Genomic DNA, 21,680 nt, shown 5'->3' on the forward strand with positions numbered 1-21,680 from the left:
CCGGCACCTTTTTTTGATGTTTTTTTTTCAACTTTTGCATGAACTGTGCTACTCCCACTATTGACTTTCGAAAGCCAATAGGAATTGCTGCCGAGTGCGCCAAAATATCCTGCTAGCAAACTTTGCACATGCAAGTTGTCTGTATTATTGTTGCAATGAATAAAATGTTTCTTTTATTTACGATATTTTTTCTTCAATTTATTTGTGTCCTCCTTTTCATTGAAAAAAAGTTGGTCACCTTATTTACAAGTGTCATGCAAATCCAGAAAACTGATTTAAATAACCTCGCCCCCTCTAGTCAATCATGGAACGTACAACATAAGAACGCAGCCATGACGCTACTGTACGCACCTGCGCGTGTTAAAAAGAACTGAAGGCCACATCTACTTCCGCATGAAGATTTTCTCTGTCGCGTCTCATAGGACCGGAAATGACGTTTCATTTTGCCGGCCCGATTCCCAGTTGACATTTTAGTAGTTAGCGGCGGCTCCTCGAAGTGGCGGCAATGGAGACTGCGGCGAGTCCCGGGGAGCGCTGGGCACCGGTGGGCGCGGTAGCCGAGGTCCAGGCTGGAGAGGAAGAAGTAGGGGAGGAAATAGAAACCGAACCAGGATCTCCGCGGGCACTTAGGGCGGAACGCCGCCGCCTTCATTCGGCGCTCCTAGCTTTGGCTTCGCATTTCGCACAAGTCCAGTTCCGGCTCCGGCAAGTGGCGCGTGCCGGGCCAGGACAGCAACAGCGTCTCCTCCGTGAGCTTGAAGAATTCGCTTTCCGCGGCTGCCCGGGTTCCGGCCTCGGCTTTGCCGCGGCGGCGGTGGACGGAGTGGGCAGTGACGCCAAGGTGAGCAGGAGCTGAAGGTCATTGTTATAGCCCTTCACTGTGATCTTTCAAGGATACATTAGATAATTTCATTGCCTAATAAATCTGACTTACTTTATATATGATAGATGTAAATCCGGAGCCACCTGAGATAGTTGAATATTAAGCTGCTACAAAGATTTCCTGGAGCTTGTTTCTGTGCAATGTGAAATTTACCCACCAGTAGAAAATATTTCAATTACTTAAAAGTTTTGATGTTGATATTTAAAACCACGAAGTAGATTTCCAGTCCTACATTAAGGGAAACTACCGTAATTAAGGATGCAATACTCTAGTCTTTCAGGAACAATCTGTTTTAGTCAAGTTATTGAAATCAACAGTAGAGGAGAAGAGATAGTTATTATGATCTTCCTAAAATCATAGATTACCTTAAGATTTGGGCTCATTCCTGCTTTTCCTGAGACATGAAATTTTATATTTATAAAGCCACACTTGGAGTTTTCCACTTCATCTAAATTTCTGACACTAATATTAATCACTGAAAATAAGACCAAATTAATTGTGCCAACAGACTTATAAGACTTTCTTTTATAAATATATAAATATGCTTAAGGAGCAATTTAACATGTTAATGGCTGATCAGACTGCAATTAATTTAAGTTACATGAAACATAATACATTTTGTAATGCAAATAAGCCTGGTAGGTGGTTGGCTTATCAATTACAGAAGAAACAGAAGTCAAGGATTATAGAGAAAATAGATTATAAAGGTAAAGAAGTTTATCAAGACTTTCTCTTTTCAGAATTATTACTTGAAGATGTACTAGTCCAGTTTGTTTTTATAACTTTGTGATTAGTAAATAAGCAGATTTTGGGGAACATTGAATTACAAAATTTTCAAACATTTTTGTATTATATGACATTTAATTGATGTATAATCGAGGAGCAGAAATATATAAATAATATTCATATAACCAAGGCAGCATAAAGCTTGGAGTCTTCAGTATCATGTCAACTAATTTCTGCTAATCTCTAACAAGTTACTGCTATCACAGAACAATTGCTCTAACTAAATTTGATATATTGTTGTTGATAGTCACTGACAGTGGATACCAAAAAATTCTGTACCTGTCTGACTCCCACACGGTAATGCGGGACATGTTGTTCTCTACATGTAGTTCTTACATTAGACTATTCACAATTATGATGATGAAAAAGTAATTTTATGGCTAATCCTCACCTTTAAAATTTTCACAGAATAAAGGTAAGGAAAGGTAGCGGAAGATTATAAGTACAATTGTAGTTTTACATAGTGATTGCTTTGCTTAATGACCAAGTTGCCATTGCCAATTGTCACTTTGTAAGGACTACCTATGCTGTAATTTATATGGGGGTTTAATTAGATCCCTCATAAAAGAGTTCCTAGGTAGACATGTTAAACAGCACATTAATTTTTTTCTGATATATCATGAAGTTATTGTTACCCAAAATATTGCAAATTTTTTCTAACAGCTGTGAAGCCACAGCAATGAATAAAAGTAGTCCTTAGAATGGAAACAATTGAGTCTGGAATTTTGATCATAAGTTGTTGTGGTTTGAAGCAGGTTACCATGTGGCATGACGGTCTTATGATGGTCTTAAACCATCAAAAATTCACCACCGTCATTAAGCAAACCACGTAGTTAAGCAAATTCATTCTCCCAAATGGGCATTGTTTTGCAAAAAAACAGCAAAAAAAAAAAATCACAAATTGTGGTCATGTGACCACAGGACATTACAACTGGACATAAATGCTAGCTGGTTGCCAAATACCCAAAATGCAATCATGTGACTGTTGTGTGTATGTATGTGTTTGTGTGTAGCAGTCATAACTTTGAGGGTAGGTCATGAATAGCCTTTTGGAGGTTCGTCATAACTTTGAACAGTTGTTAAGCAACTGGTCATTACATGAGGATTACCTATATTGTCCAGCATAGATCCCCAACCTGTGGGCTGGGGCCCACTACCAGGCCATGGCCTCTTGGCCACAGGCCTTGTGAGTGGCTGGCTAGTGCACATGCCACTTGCGTCCATGCTAGCCTCACTGCGAGCCTCGCTCCTGCACTAGCCTTGCTGCAGCGCTAGCAGCCACATTTGCAGAGCATGCATACTCGCAGCCCCATTCACATGCACGTGCACGCAGCCATATTTGGATGTATGTGCATGCACACATAAAGGTGCCTGTCCCTCTCTTTCCCACCGGGCCACTAACCCAGAAAGGTTGGGGATCTCTGTTTTAAAACACTTATTCTTCCTATAGATTCCTTGTTGCTTCTTGTATATGCTACTCTATAACAATAATAATAAAAACAAAGAAATATAAAATGTAAGGCTATTCATCATGATTTAGAGCCAAAATTCACTGTTTTAATGAGACCTGGTAAGAATGTTTATGACTGCAACCCAAGCATGAACATTTGAATTCAAATGTAATAAACTAAGAATATATGGAATATATATTGTATGTTATTTATAATTATTTCAAAAGTATTTCAAATTCTCAAAAGAATTTGGGAATATTGAAATATTTATTAACATTGGACATTGGTGAAGCATACAAAATCCTAGCTTAATTTTGACTAGAATAGAATAGAATTCTTTATTGGCCAAGTGTGATCGAACACACAAGGAATTTGTCTCTGGTGTATAAGCTCACAGTGTACATGTAAACAGCAAGTAATAGGTCATAGGTAATAGATTATAGTTACAGTCATTAATCATAAGTTTCAAACAACAATTGATAAATCATAAGAAACCAATAGGAGAAGATAGTAGGAAAGATGAGAAGATAAGAAAAAATGAGAAGTGAGACAGTGCTGTGGGAATTAAGTGTTCAGCAGAGTGATGGCACAGGGAAAAAAACTATATGTCTGGTTGTTTTGACGTGCAAGGCTCTATAGTGGCATCCTGAGGGGAGAAGTTGAAACAGATATATTTTCTCAGCCCTCCCTTTGATTTATGTAATATACAGGTCCTCAGTGGAAGGCAGGCAGGTTGCAATTGTTTTTTCTGCAGTCCTAACTATTCGTTGAAGTCTGTACCTGTCCTGTTTGGTTGCTGCGCCAAATCAGACAGTTATTGAAGTACAAATGACAAAGTGATTAATTCCTCTGTAGAACTGTATCTGATTCAGCAGCTCCTTGGACAGTCTGAGCAATGGAATAGAATGGAATGGAATATCTTTATTGTCATTGTGTAACTCACAACAAAATTAAGTGTTGTCCACAGTGCACACTGCACACAAGTAAAAACCACAAATAAGAACATACATTATATACACACATCCTTCATATTCTATTCACCATTGCGCTGCACCATTGCAGTTCAATGTTGCACTATACTGTGGTATTTAATAGGGTTACAGCTCTGGGTTAAAAACTGTTTTTCAACCTGAATTGGTGCAGCAAGAACATTCTTTGCTGTGCCTTTTTAATAATGGTTCTAATGTTAGGTGACCATTTCAAGTTCTTGGAGATAACAGAATCTAATTTTGACTATTCTAATAATCTCAGTATGTTGGTTTTCACTTCAGATGTCAAAACACTCAAAAAAGCCCCCAAAGTGAGAGCTGTGATCAAATCATAAAATGTGTGTTTGAAACTTTTCCAAGATCTTGAAAATCTTCTGAGGTTCTTATACCATATCATTTTTAAAAAAAAATCATTACAGGTAGTCCTTGACTTACGACCAGTTGTTTAATGACTGTTCAAAGTTATCATGGCCTCAGAAAGAGTACTTTATGATCTGTAAAGCACTTCCGGCCATCATAAAACTTTGCACTGCACACACCCTCTTCCAGGGTTACATAATCACATATGAGCACTTGGCAACCTCTTCACACTGTTGAATTAGAAAGGCATATAAAGTAGCTGTCAGGAGATTTTCTAGGTTTTAGCTGTAGGGCATCTTTTCCTGCATCTTTCCAATGATGTGACACATAATCACAATGGATTATCTAGAAACTAATGGATTTGTGGACAGAAGTAAGAGCTGGAAGACAGATGCTCCAAAGGAATGTTGCAATTTCAATTCAAAATTGACAGTTTTATGCAGCAAGAGATAGCAGTTAGGTCTGGAATGCACACAAGGTTCTTTAAGAACTTTAGTCTGATTTTACTCTTAAAGTCAGTAGGAAACTGATAGCACCTTTTCTGATTAACAATTATATAAAAAAACAGGCTTTTGGAAGTTGTAACTCCTTTTATAGCCACTCTGCATTGATTAATTGAATTTCAGGGGGATTAGCCCCTGAAAGCTAATGTTTTTTAATACAATTTTTAATCAGAAAAGATGCTACTAGATTCCTCTTAATTTTTTTGCTCCCATTGACTAACATAGCTCTCCTCCTACAATTACTGTACTCCAGTTTACACAGAGATACAATATTGACTTTTTTTTTTTATTTCAGAATGAGTATGAGAAGCAAGAACAGCTAGAAGCTAGAAAGGAGAAGCAACGAGAACTTATTCTGCAGCTCAAAGCACAGTTGGATGACTTGGAAACATTTGCTTACCAGGAGGGTAGCTATGATGCACTGCCTCAGTCTATGGTCATGGAGAGACAGCAGGTAAGACTCATTGGTATATGTTGTTGTTAATTGCGAAGTCGTGTCCGACCCATCGCGACCCCATGGACAACGTTCCTCCAGGTCTTCCTGTCCTCTACCATCTTCTGGAGTCCATTTAAATTCACACCTACTGCTTCAGTGACTCCATCCAGCCATCTCATTCTCTGTCGTCCCCTTCTTCTATTGCCCTCAATCTTTCCCAGCATTAGGCTCTTCTCCAGTGAATCCTTCCTTCTCATTAGGTGGCCAAAGTACTTGAATTTCAACTTCAGGATCTGGCCTTCTAAAGAGCAGTCGAGGTTGATCTCTTCTAGGACTGACCGGTTTGAACGCCTTGCAGTCCAAGGGACTCGCAGGAGTCTTCTCCAGCACCATAGTTCAAAGGCCTCAATTCTTTGTCGCTCAGCCTTTCTTATGGTCCAACTTTCACAGCCATACATTGCAACTGGAAAACCATGGCCTGGACTATACGCACTTTTGTTGGCAGGGTGATGTCTCTGCTTTTTAGTATGCTGTCTAGATTTGCCATAGCTTTCCTCCCCAGGAGCAAGCGTCTTTTAATTTCTTGGCTGCAGTCCCCATCTGAGGTGATCTTTGAGCCCAGAAAAATAAAATCTGTCACTACCTCCATTTCTTCCCCATCTATTTGCCAGGAATTGAGAGGGCCGGATGCCATGTTTTTGGTTTTCTTAATGTTGAGTTTCAAGCCAACTTTTGCACTCTCCTTCTTCACCCGCATCAAGAGGCTCTTTAGTTCCTCTTCACTTTCTGCCATTAGAGTGGTATCATCTGCATATCTTAGGTTGTTGATATTTCTCCCGGCAATCTTAATTCCAACTTTTGATTCATCTAGCCCTGCCTTTCTCATGATGTGCTCTGCATATAAGTTAAATAGGCAGGGCGACAGTATATAGCCTTGCCGGACTCCTTTTCCAATTTTGAACCAATCAGTGGTTCCGTATTCGGTTCTCACTGTTGCTTCTTGACCCGCATATAGGTTTTTCAGGAGACAAATGAGATGGTCTGGTACTCCCATCTCTTTAAGAACTTGCCACAATTTGTTGTGATCCACACAATCAAAGGTTTTTGCATAGTCAATGAAGCAGAAGTAGATGTTTTTCTGGAACTCCCTAGCTTTCTCCATGATCCAGCGTATGTTGGCAATTTGATCTCTAGTTCCTCTTCCTCTTCGAAATCCTGCCTGTACTTCTGGTAGTTCTCGATCCACATACTGCTGGAGTCTAGCTTGTAGGATTTTCAGCATAACTTTACTAGCATGTGAAATGAGTGCAATGGTGCGATAGTTTGAACATTCTTTGGCATTGCCTTTCTTTGGAATTGGAATATAAACTGACCTTTTCCACTCCTGTGGCCACTGTTGAGTTTTCCAAATTTGCTGGCAAATTGAGTGTAGCACTTTTACTGCATCGTCCTTTAAGATTTTGAATAGCTCAGCTGGAATACTGTCACCTCCACTAGCTTTGTTGTTGCTCAGATTTTCTAAGGCCCATTTCACTTCACATTCTAGGATGTCTGGTTCAAGGTCAATGACCATCTCAGTGTGGTTATCTGGGATGTTAAGCTCATTCTTGTATAGTTCTTCTGTGTAGTTTTGCCATCTCTTCTTAATTTCTTCTGCCTCTCTGCCATTTTGGTCCTTTATCATTCTTCTATTTCTTTGCACTGTTTATTTAAGAAGGCATTCTTATCTCTTCTAGCTATTCTCTGGAATTCTGCATTCAGTTGGGTGTGTCTTTCTCTTTCTCCTTTGCCTTTCGCTTCCCTTCTTTCCTCAGCAATTTGCAAAGCTTCCTCGGACAGCCATTTTGCTTTCTTGCATTTCTTTTTCTTTGGGATGGTTTTAGTTGCTACCTCTTGTACAATGTTGCGAACTTCCATCCATAGTTCTTCAGGCACTCTGTCTATCAGATCCAGTTCCTTAAATCTATTTGTCACCTCTACTGTATATTCATCAGGAGTATGATTTAGTTCATACCTGAGTGGCCTAGTGCTTTTCCCTACTTTTTTCAATTTGAGCCTAAATTTTGCAACGAGAAGCTCATGATCTGAGCCACAGTCAGCTCCTGGTCTTGTTTTTACTGACTGTATAGAGCTTCTCCATCTTTGGCTGCAGAGCACATAGTCAATCTGATTTCTATGTTGACCGTCTGGTGATGTCCATGTGTAGAGCCGTCTCTTGGGTTGTTGGAAAAGAGTGTTTGTTATGACTATCGTATTCTCTTGACAAAATTCTATTAGCCTGTGCCCTGCTTCATTTTGTACTCCAAGGCCAAACTTGCCTGTTATTCCGGTTATCTTTTGGCTTTCTACCTTAGCATTCCAATCCCCCATGATGATAAGGACATCATTTTTTGGTGTTAATTCTATAAGGTGCTGTAGGGCTTCATAGAACCGGTCAATTTCATCCTCTTCAGCACCAGTGGTTGGGGCATAGATTTGGACTACTGTGATATTGAATGGTTTGCCTTGGATTCGAATTGAGATCATTCTGTCATTTTGGGGATTGTATCCCAGTATTGCTTTTCCTATTCTTTTATTTACTATGAAGGCTACTCCATTTCTTCTGAGGGATTCTTGCCCACAGTAGTATACCTGATGGTCATCTGAGTTAAATTCACCCATTCCTGACAATTTTAGTTCGCTGATTCCTAAGATGTTGATGTTCAGTCTTGTCATCTCTTTTTTGACTACTCTAGCTTGCCTTGATTCATGGATCTTACATTCCAGGTTCCTATGGAGAAAAAACTTTACAGCATCGGACTTTCCTTTCACCACCAGATATATCCACAACTGAGCGTCCTTTCGGCTTTGGCCCAGTCGCTTCATTCTTTCTGGCGCTACTAGTACTAGCCCTCTGCTCTTCCCCAGTAGCATATTGGACACCTTCCGACCTGAGGGGCTCATCTTCCAGCGTCATATCTTTTTTCCTTTTCGTACTGTCCATGGGGTTTTCATGGCAAAGATACTGGAGTGGTTTGCCATTTCCTTCTCCAGTGGATCACATTTTGTCAGAACTCTCTGCTATAACCTGTCCGTCTTGGGTGGCCCTGCACGGCATAGCTTATAGCTTCATTGAGTTACGCAAGCCCCTTTGCCACGACAAGGCAGTAATCCATAAAGGGGATTGGTATATAGTCAGCCATAATTTTCATTTTCCTATGAAGGGACACCTTTCACTGAACCATCTGATTTTTAATCATTTTGGGAGGAGAGAGGAGTGAGATTTAACTCCTGATTTACTCATACTGTGCTTCACAGGTGATTATTGAGGAGCTAATCAAGAAATTGGACATGAACTTGAGTGAGGACATTGCCTTGCTATCCCCAGAAGAATTGCGTCAGCAGGTGGATGCTGCGGTGGCACAAATCATCAACCCAGCACGTGTAAAGGAACAGCTTGTAGATCAGTTGAAAACTCAGATCCGGGACCTTGAAATGTTTATCAATTTCATCCAGGGTGAGAAAATATGAATATCTTGCATCCTGGGTACTATCTATAGAGTCTACTAGGAACCAGATCTAAAAGGGAACATGGAATGCATTGAATAACTGGAAGTTTTAGATTGATGTGTGATACCAAATTAATATAAATATTTACTTCAGCTTAAGAAACTAATAAGCATCATATTTTGTTGTTCTTACTAAAATTAGTGGAAAAAGGAGACAGGAGAAAGTCCTGTTTAATGTTTTTCAATGGGGTGGTTTTGTCTTGCAGGAAAAATAAACAATTTCTATGAAACTTGAATTGATTATGGCATCAGCTTTCTTAGGTTTACAGATACTGTATGTTAGGTTCTGTGATGTTGTCTGAAAAGACAAGGTGAACCTGATCATACCAGAATTTGTTATAAGTCTACTTAATCTATGTGGCTTGTTGAATGGTTATTTCTGGTGGTTGTTTATAAACAAGGTCCATGAATGTGAGTTGTTGTCTAGGAAGAAAAGTTAATCATTACTGATACTTAGAATGGTTTCAGTTACAAACCCCTGCAGGATTTAGTAACTTTGGTAATCACAGTAACAAGGATATACTCACTTTCTTATCCAGTGTGATACTCGCTTTCAGTACCGCATTCTTTCTGTAGTAGAGGTTTCTTCTGACATTCTTTTTCTATTTTATGAGTCATTTTATATTTCTATATAGTATTTATTTAATTTATATCCCATCTTTATCATTTTTATAAACAATTCAAAACAGCGAACATATCTAATACTCCTTCTTCCTTCTATTTTCTCCACAACAACTATACTGTGAGGTGAGCTGTGCTGAGAGATACTGGCCCAAAGTCATCAAGCTGACTTTCATGCCTAAGGCGGGATTAAAACTCATAGTCACCCAGTGTCTAGTCTGGTGCCTAAAACCGGTAGACAAAGCCAGCATCATAATTGGTAGCTTAGAAATTTTAATAAACAAATTAATATTAATAAATTTATAGTGACATGTGGTCTCTCTCAGAAATCAAGTGAGTGGCAGTGTTAACCACTATATTCCCACAGAGTTCTTTATATTTATCTGTTCTTAACAAAGATTCTGATGACCATTCAATTTTTATTATAGTAATTACTACATGCCAACTCCAGATTTTCTATCTAGAAATTGCGATAATCCTTCTTTACAAAGTCTTGTACAGAACAGAGATATCCTCAAATGATTGCACGGAATGTGAAAGCAGAGAATATAGAAATAATGCACTATTACTGTTAGTCTTTCTCTATATAAAGATAGCTGAAAAAGAAGTATTATTACTGGGATGAAGCTGGGCCTTTGGTTCTATATGATGTGAGCCAAAGCTGAGCTCTTGGTTTTGTAAAGGTTGGCCAAAATCTTTTTCTTTCTTTCTTTCTTGCAGAAGAAGGTAGTCCTAGCAAACCAGAGGATGGATATTGTGACTGTTCAAGCGGACAAACTGGAAGTGGCACCTGCAAGCCAAACATGCAGCAACATCATAGAAGCAGCCGAGGTGGGTATCCATCAATCCATCCATCCATCCAAGCAAGTAAATTGTTTCCATGTCATTAAAGAGGCTGGTTGAATAAAAAAATGGTGGAGGACTTTTGCTTGTTATAGGAATGGGATATGGCAGTTTGGAATAGGTTGATGAAAGGAACTAGCGTTACAGAACCTTTCTATCACTGGCTCATCTGCCCCAATTCTTATTTTTCTCCAGCATGACAAGTGGGTTTTGCTTGTCTTCTGCCCGTATAGACTAAGTCAGCCAATTTTGCCACGTCCCTCTCCCTGGGGCCACTCCCCCAGTCTCGACTTAGTCTTTTGCCCGACAGGACACCTTGGATCTAAAGATCAGGTTGTATTTAAAACTCTAAAAATTTCCATTTCTACCCTTTCTAAGGCGGGGGGGGGAGTAAAACGAACAGTCGTTGTTCGCAACTGTTCCAGCCGAGCGGAGCGACTCTGTGAGGCTTCCCCGAAGCCCAGCTGATCTGCAGAGGGCAGACAAAGAGGCTGGTCGCCATTTTGGCTCCGCGTGGCCTCCAGAGCGGGGGGGGTACGAATCCTATTCCTGAACAGAAGGCAAACAGTCCCAGCCCACAGCAACAGCTGGACCGCCTAATACGAGTGCTCAGCACCCCAGCCATAGAGGCAAAGCGGCCGCAATTAACAGAATAAATTTGCGACTGCCATTTCAAGCCGCGCCTTCAAGTCTTCGGCATTCAGCTGCCAGCCCCCGCTCAGACCCCCCCCCCAAAGCAAGATGCCGGCAAGCCGCTGCTGGCTCAAATCGGCACTAGGCGAGGAATCCTAAATTTCCTCTTTTCCCAAGGTTAACAGAGAGAATAGGGCCGGAGAGGTTGAACGGTAGGGGGGAAGGCAGGGAAGCGCGTGTCGCCCCTCTTCACCTACAGTGCCTCTTGCAAATTAAGGCCATTCCTCGCTCCTACCTAATCACTCACAGCCCAGCCCATAGTCACTTACCATGTTTAAAACAAAAAAAAAGAAGAGAAGGAGAGAGAGGATGAATTGTCTGCCTAATAGGTGTGTGCAGGAGGTATCTTCAAAGGTGATATATCGCTGCCAGCAATACAACAAAGGCTGGAATAGGGGAGCACAGCGGGTGTCTGTACCATTAATTGGCATTGCCACCGGGACTATTTCCAGTCATTACCAGATTGCTCTCTGGCCTAGGCCGGCCCATTGACGAGCCTCTTACCACGAGATTCCTTTCAGTCTCAGCGCTGAGATATCTCTTGTGCCAATGGCAGACACCAACGCTGCTCGAGCAGCGCAGGACTCCTCCGTTAGTCCTTCTGGACGTAAGAGGCCAAGATCCTCCAACCAGGATGCAGCAGGCAGGATCAGGGCCGAGGCAATATCTAGCAAAAGTTCCTCCAAGGCAGCTGATGAGGCCAAACGCCGTCACCAGGCTCTGGAAAAACAATTCTCTAGAGCCGAAAAGAGGCAAAACAGCAGGAGACGGTCTACTCCCACCTGCTTACACAGAGGAGGAAATATTTGGCCTGCTGCAGCCTAGTCGGGAACCTCTGGAAACAGAGGCTGACGCAGACCAGGCAGAGAGATCCCCCCTAAGCAAGGGGCCTGAGAGCCCAGGGGCACCTGACGCACACTCAACAGCAGCAGGGCTTTGCCCCTCAGACAATCAGGGAGCCCTATCATCAGAACACTTATAATCTCTGATATCTCAGGCCATCGCTCAGGCCATGGACTCTTCAGGGCATCCTAGGTCCAGAGCCGGGTCTGTGGCTTCAAGAGATCGATTCTACCTTTCCCAAGAAAAAGCCTCAGCATACCAGGTATCAATTTCTCCATCTCGTTCTTCTAGAAGCAGGAAGTCCCCCACGAGGGATTATGAGCAAACGGATCAGGGGCTGTCAAGAGGATGATGATATATCCTCAGATCCTCCACCATTCGTAGGCCTCTCCAACCCAACTCTATTCAAATCCCTGCTCCACAAAGCCAGCAGTACTGCAAAGCTTAAGAGGCCAAGGCTCCCCCAAGAGGGACCCTCAACATGTCAGGACACAAACAGCAGGGTGTTTTCGCAGCCCACCTACACACAGCAATATATCCCCTGCCACCCCAGAATAATTTGGGGGCACCAGGGTCAACATAGATCCAGCTTTATCAGAGGTAATAGAGGTCCCGGCAGTAGATGAGCCTCTAGCAGCTCTTTTTTCACAGTATCCGGGGATGCGGCGGAGGCCCTGAAGTCAGAGGACAAGAAGGCAAACTTACCTTCCGCAGGACACACCAGGCCTCAGCATGGGCGATCAAGGCAGCCATCTCTAATTCCTTTTTCACTAGGACTTTGTTGCTCTGGCTGTGCCAACTCCAGGCCAGGATCTCCCCAGAGGAGGAGAGAACCCACCATAACTTAAGGAGGTTAGTGGCGGCAGTGGAATTCATGGCATATTTATCATTACATGCCTCAAACTACTCTGCCAGGGCAATAGTGTCCAACACCACAACACGCAGATTACTGTGGCTCAAGACAGTGGCAAACCGACATCAAGGCAAAGTGGCGGGTGGCTGTTGCGTCTTACAAGGGGGGCCTTTGGTGAGGCCCTCAACCCTTACCTGATAGAAAACAAGGACAAACACAAAGCCTGGCCCACCTCTCAAGGAGGAAGGAGAGGAGAGTCTCCTCCTACCCTCACAGACAGCCTTTCCGATCAGAAGCAGGCCCAGAGCCTACTTCTTTTTCCCGCCGCTATCAGCCCAGATCAGATCAACAGGGCAACAGAGCCAGGAACAGGGACAGATTTAGACAGCAATTCCAGTCGAAGCGGCCCTTTCGAGGAGTGGGGGCCCGCCCCTTTCGCAAATCCAAGTGACGCCGGGAAGGGCTCCCCCATTGGTGGCAGGCTGGCTCTCTTCTCACATAGATGGCAGGCCATCACCATGGACCTTTGGGTCCTAAATACTGTCAGATTCGGCCTTTCACCTCCAAACCCCTGAACCACTTCGTCCCTTGCCCATCACCCAAGGATCTGACCAAAAGGAGCCTCATCAAGGACGCCATCCAGCACTTCCTGGACATCCAGGCTATAGAACCGGTGCAGATGGGACAACAGGACAGAGATTCTACTCCATCTTATTTGTAGTCCCAAAGAGTTCGGGAGGATGGAGAGCAATTCTAGACCTAAAAAGTCTGAACAACCATCTGGCATACAGAAAGTTCAAAATGCAGACTCTTCAGTCAATATTAGCAGGTATCAGAAGGGGAGACCTCCTGACTTCCATAGATCTGATGGAGGCTTACCTTCACATCCCCATACTTCCATAGCACCAAAAGTTTCTCAGGTTCTGCCATGCAGGCCAGCATTTTCAATACAAGGCCCTACCCTGTATTGGATTTTCTTCGGCCCCCAGAGTATTCACAAAAGTACTGGCGACACTCCCCACACATTTACGAACCATCCCCGTACACATCCAGTGTTACCTGGATGACATCCAATCCTCATCCATTCAAGTGGCACAGTCAGATCTGACACTGATCCTAAGAAACTTTCAGGACCATGGGTTCTCAGTAAACTTCCAAAAGAGTCAGACGGTTCCGTCAACCCGTCTTCTTCAACTGGGAGCCGTGACAGACACACTAAAGTGCGAAGTCTACCTCTCTCGAGAGCGTCAAAACAGTATTCGAGCCCTGGTCAGTCAGATTCGAAGGAAACGGGCCATCACACTGGCCACACTCTCCCACCTGCTGGGAAAGATGATCTCATGCTTAGCAATCGTGCCCTGGGCACGACTATACTCCAGAAACCTACAATGGTTCCTGCTCCCGTTTGAGAAAATAGGAACCAGCTCCTCCAACCGGAGGGTAAGGGTGCCACCAGGGGTCCTGAAGTCGCTCCAATAGTGGTCGTCCCCAGTGGTGGGAAAGGGACACATATTCAAGGAACCCACCAGAGTCATTCTGACCATGGATGCCAGCCTGTTCAGCTGGGGAGCATACTTGCAATCACAACTGGCACAGGGCCAATGGTCCAAAGAGGATCTGAAACACAACATAAACTGGTTAGAGCTCAGAGCCATACACTTGGCTCTTTGCCACTTCCACAACTGAGTGGCAGATCAGCAGATCCTAGTTCTCATGGACAATGTGGCGGCAAAGGCCCATGTCAACTAACGGGGGCACACGATCCAGATCCCTCAAGACTGAGGCCCAATCGCTGGGAAGTTGGGCCGAGAACAACCTAGTCTCCCTCAGGGCCAAACACATATCAGGAGAAGCAATTCAGCAGGTGGACTCCCTGAGCAGGGCAACAATAGACCACTCAGAGTGGAGCCTGCACTCGGCTCTGTTCAGGAAGGCATCAGAGAGATTCGGCCATCCAGTGCTAGACCTATTCGCCAGTCCCAAAAATGCCCAGCTCCCGAGGTTCTTCTCCTGCTTCCCTTCCTCAGGGGCGGAGAGAGCGGTTGCGCCCCAGGGACATTGGCCGAGGGGGCTGCTGTGTGCCTTCCCCCCTCTTCCTCTGATGCAAGCAACCATCAGAAAGATATTGCAGGAAAAAGCAGAGGTGATACTTATTGCTCCACACTGGCCAAGACGGTTGTGGTTTGCCGACCTCGTCAGTCTTTCTTTATCCCCTCTGTGGAGGATTCCCCACGACCAAATCTCCCTCAGCCAGGGGGCTCTACAACACCCAGAGCCACAGTGGCTCCAACTGGTCGCTTGGCACTTGAACGCAGCCTCCTAGAAGGGGAGGCATATTCTCCAGACGTCATTAACACGATCCAGGCCTCAAGAAGGCCTACAACTAAAAGAATTTACGATTCCACATGGAGAAATTACTGTAGCTAATGCGCAAGGCAGCATCTGGACCCTTTTAAGATTGCTATTCCAAGGGTCTTAGATTACCTGTGGGAGGGACTTAAGAGGGGTTTAGTACCCAACACAATTCTCAGACAGGTGGCCACCCTGTCCACCATACTCACATATGGCAACTCTGAACCACTGGCCAAACATCCAGTGGTGCAATCCTTCATGAAGGGCGCAACAAACAACAGACCACCTGTGGTCCAAAGATATCCCTCCTGGGATCTGTCCAAGGTTCTACAGGCCATCACCTCATCTCCATTTGAACCTATCCAGACCTGTACTTTATAGTACCTCACACTTAAGGTCGCATTTCTGGTGGCCGTTACCTAGGCTAGATGCATTTCAGAGTTGGCAGCTCTATCAGTTAGGGAAGATCGCTGCATTTTCCACACAGATAGGGTGGTTCTACGCCTGGACCTCTCCTTCATTCCTAAGGTCAATTCCCTATTCCACAGGACACAGGAGGTGGTGCTACCAGATTTTTGCTCTCAGCCCTCCCATGAATTGGAGTGCAAATGGCACACCTTAGATGTTTGCAGGGCCTTAAGGCAATACATAAAGCGGACTGCACCTTTCCACAAATCTGAGGCCCTGTTCGTATCCTTCCATTCGCACTCTAAGGGTCGAAGGGTCACAGCGTCCACAATCGGCAGATGGATCAGGAGTTGCATAGCAGAAGCATACCAAAGGCAATCACTCTCAGTTCCTAAACAAGTCACTGCCCATTCCACTCGCAGCACTGCAACATTAGCAGTGTGGGCGACTCAGGCACCGATTAAGGAAATATGTAGGACGGCGACGTGGGCATCGCCTTCCCCTTTTATAAGACACTACAAGTTAGATAGGTTCGCATCGGTGGAGGCCTCATTTGGCAGGAGGGTCCTCTAATGCGTACTATCAGAGAGTGAGACACAGGCCCAGATGGCTTCCCACCCACAGGGACTGTGAGGCTTTGGTATGTCCCATTGGTGGATTCTCCACTCATCATGCTGGAGAAGGGGCATTGTCTTACCTGAACACCTTTTCTCAGCATGGCGATGGAGAATCCACTCCCATCCTTAGTCAGGTCCTGTGCCTGGAAAGGATCGAGCCAACACACTTGAACCATAGCCAACAGATGCACCTCAGTCGAGACTGGGGAGTGGCCCCAGGGAGAGGGGCGTGGCAAAATTGGCTGATTTAGTCTATACGGGCAGAAGACAAGCAAAACCTATTGGTGGATTCTCCATCGTCATGCTGAGAAAAGGCATTCAGGTAAGACAACGCTCCTATTCAGCCACTAAGATCTTGTTCATGCTATTTAGAAAAAGCTGAGTAGAAATTGGTTCTCCTCAGCTGAGCTTTTTCTAGATGCCCATTTGTAGCCTTGATTTCTCTCCCATTAGTGAGGATATATTACTACTGGCTTATATTATTTTTTTGTGCTTGAAAATCAGTTCACAGGCATTAAATGATCCATCGTTATAACGTATCCAGATTCCTAAATAGCAGACAGCCTAATGCCTTGGGGGATTTCTCAGACAGAAAAATGTTATGGCTGCAAGAGTATATGTGGTACTTGCTTTTTGGTTGTACATACCAGGGTCATGAAATATGGAGTAAATTATGTACATGCTGCAAAACATCCAGAGATGAAAGAAGCAGTTCTACTGTTTCTGCCTTCATATATGGGCAACCACACGAGCATGTTTTCTTTTCATTATCTGCCCATGTTGAATGGGTCAACATTACTATCCTCTTTCATGATCACCTATATTATTGTATCAGCACCCACTAACCCCATTCTCAAGTACTGATCTTTCTCCAAAACTATATAGAATGTTGCCAAAGTTAGCCCTATGTGTAACTGCAACCATTATAGTCTTTCTCCCCCTGTCCTTTTCCTGATATGAGACTATAATACATAAGAATATGCAATTGTGTTTAAAAATACTCACTTTCTCTCTGCAGTGAACTCAGAAGAGGCCCAAAGGATGCGAGAAACAGGGCTGCATCTCATGCGTCGGATGCTTGCTATGCTACAGATTTTTGCTTTGAGCCAGTTTGGTTGTGCAACAGGTCAAATCCCTCATCAGTTATGGCAGAGGAACCAGTATGACAGAGACTATTCCCCTTTAGTGAACAAGCTAGAAATGGCTGTGGCCCATGTCAGGCAACTTGCTCAAAAGTACCAGTTGCGAGAGACGGAGCATATCATCAACTATTCAGGTATCCAGGACACTTCCTTGGGAGGACGTGATGAACTAACACTGGCAGTACGTAAAGAACTGACAACTGCTGTGCGGGATCTGCTGGCTCATGGTCTCTACACCCCATCTCCTGGGATGAGTTTGGTTCTAGCTCCAATTGCCTGCTTGCTTCCTATGCTGGGCTCCTCACCCCAGCCCATGCATCCATGGGAACTCTTTGTGAAGTATTACAGTTCAAAAAACGGCCGTGCCTTTGTGGAATCACCAGCTCGCAAACTCTCTCAGTCATTTGCCCTTCCAGTGATGGGTGGAGTACCTGCCACCCCAAAGCAGAGCCTGCTGTCAGCCATTCACACAGTATTGTCAGAACATGACCCATTCAAGCGTAGTGCAGACTCAGAACTGAAGGCACTGGTATGCCTGGCACTCAATGAGCAGCGTTTAGTCTCATGGCTCAATCTTATCTGTAAGTCAGGAACTTTGATCCAAGTCCACTACCAACCCTGGAGTTACATGGCCCAGACAGGCTTTGAGGGAGCCCTTAATCTCCTTAGCCGCCTTAGTAATCTACAATTCAGCCTTCCTGTGGACTTGGCCGTTCGGCAGTTGAAAAACATTAGGGATGCCTTTTGAGTGACTTGGCAGGTAGAGGTTGTTTCAGTTCTGGGGTTGGCTGGTGGGAAGAATACATTTGTTGTTCTGTCCAGGGGGCTATATTGGTAGGTTCCTACTGGAAGAAATGTTGTTAATTGACTGTAGTCTCCTATTGCTACTGGCGATTCCACTGACATGCATCAGGATCCTGACTGGCAAGATCTTTTAAGAAACCTGTTGCATGCACAAATTTGACAGCGGTGTTAGAGAGCATTTCACTTGCAAACAGATATAGAGGGGAATGTTATGTTTATCCTGCCATAGAACCAAGGTTATATTTAAACATAGCTAATATTTTAGCTGCATCACGGTTTATGTGTTCTCTCCCTGAGGCATAGGGGACTGATACCTACATTTATAATTTAACTTTTAAATATACTGCCTGGCTTCTCACATTTGAAGAAGGGACTTTCTATGTGTCAATGGCCTTAAACTTTTTGCTACTGATGCTGCAGAACTAATTACTTCCAGAGAACTGTGTTTCTTTTTTCCAATTGAGCTTTTTTGTGCTTGGAAATAGAATCCATTGTATCCTTACGGGTCCACATATGCTCAATATTTTCAGCTGGCTTGCTGATAAGGAAACGGTTAAGTAAATACCACAATTTACTTAGAATCCAACCAAATGTAATGAAAACAAAAAATTCAATACATTCAGCTGCTAAGAGATTATTTTGTGAATTAGATGAAAAGAATGAGAAACAATAATACTTGTTTGTAGGACAATTTAATTTGGGGTCTTAATTATTTGTCAGAGTAGCATAAAGTCTTAGCTTGAAGTCAAGAATGAAAAAGCTATTAAGCTTGAACATTTAAATCAGATCTTTCTTGAAAGAACAAATAACTTGATGCTACATGTCTTCTTGATGGCAGACAAAATAGCCTTCTTTGATTTGGTTTTGCACAATCAATCAAGCTGCTGTTTTGGAAATTCATACTATAGAACTTTGAACCTGAACTATTGATTCTTCCATTAGATCTCTTAAGCAACAAGGCTTGGCTATAATGTTCTTCTTTTGAATTGTTTCTCCAGTGAATAGTGATAAAAGATGTATCTAAAGAAGATCCATTCCAGATTGTGACACTCTTACAGTTTAGGTGAATAGTAATTTTTTAGTCTCCATATATGCAGCACTTGTAATTCTGTATAATGTCTCTTAAGACTTTCTGTATGTATAAGAATGAAGACAAACTGCAGTCTCAAAGCTAATTTTGATCATTCTATTGCTCTAGAAGGCAAGCACAGGGGACTCATTGATTTTTTGGCTAGATAAACTAGTTTTGTTGTGATATATCTCTGTATGAAACTCCTATTTAGCGTAGGTGCTATTTTCTACCCTTTGGTGGTTCATCCATTGGCACATTTTAAAAATTCTACCCTAAACCCTTGGGTATCTTCAATTAAAAATATTTGTATTATTTGTTTTAATCCCCCGTTCACTGCAGTGGGAATAAGGTACTGATTGGGAAAATGTCTTTTGCTGATAATAAATTCAGTCTGGTGTCCTTAGTTGTCGTTCTTATTTTTGTTCCATTTATTTTAATTTGTTTTAATTTGAATTCCTATTGGGATTGGGATTAGACTCAGTAGCCTAATTGTATTCTTCTATGATTCTAATTGTTTTTCTAGACTGATAAGCCTGCCATAAAATCTGCTCCTGGACACATGTACATATTTGGCTTAGGAAAAGTGAAATGACTTTTTCAATCTACATAGAGAAACTATATAGTTCTGAGTTTGATAGATCTCTTTCACAAAGAATGAAATGGATACATCTTTCCAATAGAATATTGAAAAATGATATATAGCAAGCAAAATTATTATTCGTGGAGATTTTTTGACATGAAACTGACAGTATCCTTTGCAGCAGGATCTGCTTAACCTACTTTATTTGATTCTCTAGAGACAGGGAAGAAATGCAATACGTTGCACTATAGTGTATTTCCTTTGTTTAAAAAAATATGTTTTAAGACAATCACTGCTGGAGTTGTGAAACTGGTTGTAGTTACAAAACTAAAATTGTTCATCAGAACTTTGGCAGTGACATATCTTCAAAAGGTTCAGTGTCTCTCAAACAGTTCTGAATTATTAGTCAACATGGGTGACGTTAACAAGAAAAAAAAATGAAAATAGTGTGTTCCACTGACCTTAAAACAACATAATATTAATCTTTAAAGAAGTTTTCAGAGCAAAAAGCTACAGGTGAAAAGCATGTAATGAGTGGCCGTGGCATGTGCTGACGAAACCATAAAAAAGCTTAAGTGCAAATATTTTCTTATTGACACCAAATAATACACCAGTTTCTGCCCCATGCCCATATCTAATAATAGAAGCTGGACAGAAATACACAGGAGAAAAAAGATTAGAAGGGGGCCATGGGTGAAAAAGAGTTGAGTGGTTTCCAATATTTCAAATAAGGGAATTTTCTGTTGGCTATATAAGAGGATTCGTAGAAAAGATTGCTAAGTAATCCTTAGCAATTTGAATAGAGACAGGGAAACAAATGGGAAATGGATGTTAGACTGCCGATCCACAAAGTTATCCTTCAGATGCTCTGTACAACAAATAACAATATGTATTTTTTCAGCTAGTATTTTGCACAAGTTGTGTAAAAGAACATTTTCACATGAGAAAAGTACATCTTCCTTCCCCTGACTTTTATCACTTTCTACAGAGGGACGATCGAGAGCATCCTGTCATACAGCATTACAGTCTGGTTTGGAAGCATCACTGCTTCAGACAGGAAGGCAGTGCAGAGAGTTGTGAGAATGGCAGAAAAGATCATTGGCAGTTCCCTCCCTCCCATCCAGGACAGCATATAAGCACTGCTTGAACAGGGTCCTCAAGATTGTCTGGGACACTACACATCCTCTTCATGACCTATTTTCCTTGTTACCTTCTGGGAGGAGGCTTCATAGTATCGAAAGCGGAACATCCAGATTCATTTTCGTTCCATACAGTATTAACCTTGTGAACTTTAAAGCTTCCAATTTCCATTATATATTCAAGATGGACAGTGATTAATATTTATATGTTATTTATACGTAAGGGTATAGGTTTATACATACACTGTATATGGCATGTTTAACGTGTTATGCATGTGTACACTTTGAGAGCAAGTAACTAAATTTAATTTTCAATGTATGCCAATGTGCTCACAGTAAAAATTGACAATAAAGGTTATCTAAAAACTGTTGAAGCAAAAGGTTTACTTTTAATATACAAATTATAATGATTTGCATACTTAAATATATATTTCAACATAGAAGGTACATCCAACATTTAAACATCATTCTTGAGTTTACTTCAGAAATGACTTAAGTGCAAATCATTCCAGAACAATGAAAATGTCTTGCTTTGGCAAAAAATAAACAAAATAATTACTAAGCATAATCACGTTAGCTCAGCCTTCTCTGACTGATAGGCTATTATCATCTATTATCCCCAACACTGCTCAACAAGTTTCTAAATTGTTTTTGAGCCAATAGGGTTAGGGTTGCCTTTTTTCTATGGCAAAAGTGTTTAGGAAATGTTAAATTGATTGTACTATTTACGCTGCACTAACTCTAACATACAATATGA

General features: G+C 42.4%; 2 protein-coding genes across 2 annotated transcripts in view; one reads left to right on the top strand and one right to left on the bottom strand.

The window, feature by feature from the left end:
- PTGES3L (prostaglandin E synthase 3 like) overlaps positions 1-456 on the bottom strand; it is a 34,776-nt gene extending 34,320 nt beyond the window's left edge. Inside the window, exon 1 of the mRNA XM_039321301.1 lies at positions 352-456. Within this exon, the coding sequence (XP_039177235.1) occupies positions 352-383 (32 nt within the window). The 5' untranslated portion in view covers positions 384-456. The remainder of the gene's footprint in view (positions 1-351) is intronic.
- Positions 429-19,607, top strand: RUNDC1 (RUN domain containing 1). Its single transcript, XM_039321296.1, has 5 exons — positions 429-841; positions 5,268-5,426; positions 8,706-8,904; positions 10,298-10,408; positions 17,205-19,607. The coding sequence occupies exons 1-5, from the start codon at positions 506-508 to the stop codon at positions 18,074-18,076; spliced, it is 1,677 nt and encodes a 558-aa protein (XP_039177230.1). The 5' UTR covers positions 429-505; the 3' UTR covers positions 18,077-19,607.
- Positions 19,608-21,680: the final 2,073 nt, after the last annotated feature.

Source organism: Crotalus tigris, unplaced genomic scaffold (genome assembly GCF_016545835.1).
Source record: "Crotalus tigris isolate CLP2741 ecotype Arizona unplaced genomic scaffold, ASM1654583v1 scf7180000023724.639413, whole genome shotgun sequence".
NCBI lineage: Eukaryota > Metazoa > Chordata > Lepidosauria > Squamata > Viperidae > Crotalus > Crotalus tigris.

Bases quoted from the DNA above. Each gene is read 5' to 3' on its own strand.
- RUNDC1 (XM_039321296.1), top strand. From the start codon at position 506: ATGGAGACTGCGGCGAGTCCCGGGGAGCGCTGGGCACCGGTGGGCGCG. The intron at 842-5,267 runs GTGAGCAGGAGC...TTTTTATTTCAG, and splicing joins GAGTGGGCAGTGACGCCAAG to AATGAGTATGAGAAGCAAGA. The intron at 8,905-10,297 runs GTGAGAAAATAT...TCTTTCTTGCAG, and splicing joins GTTTATCAATTTCATCCAGG to AAGAAGGTAGTCCTAGCAAA.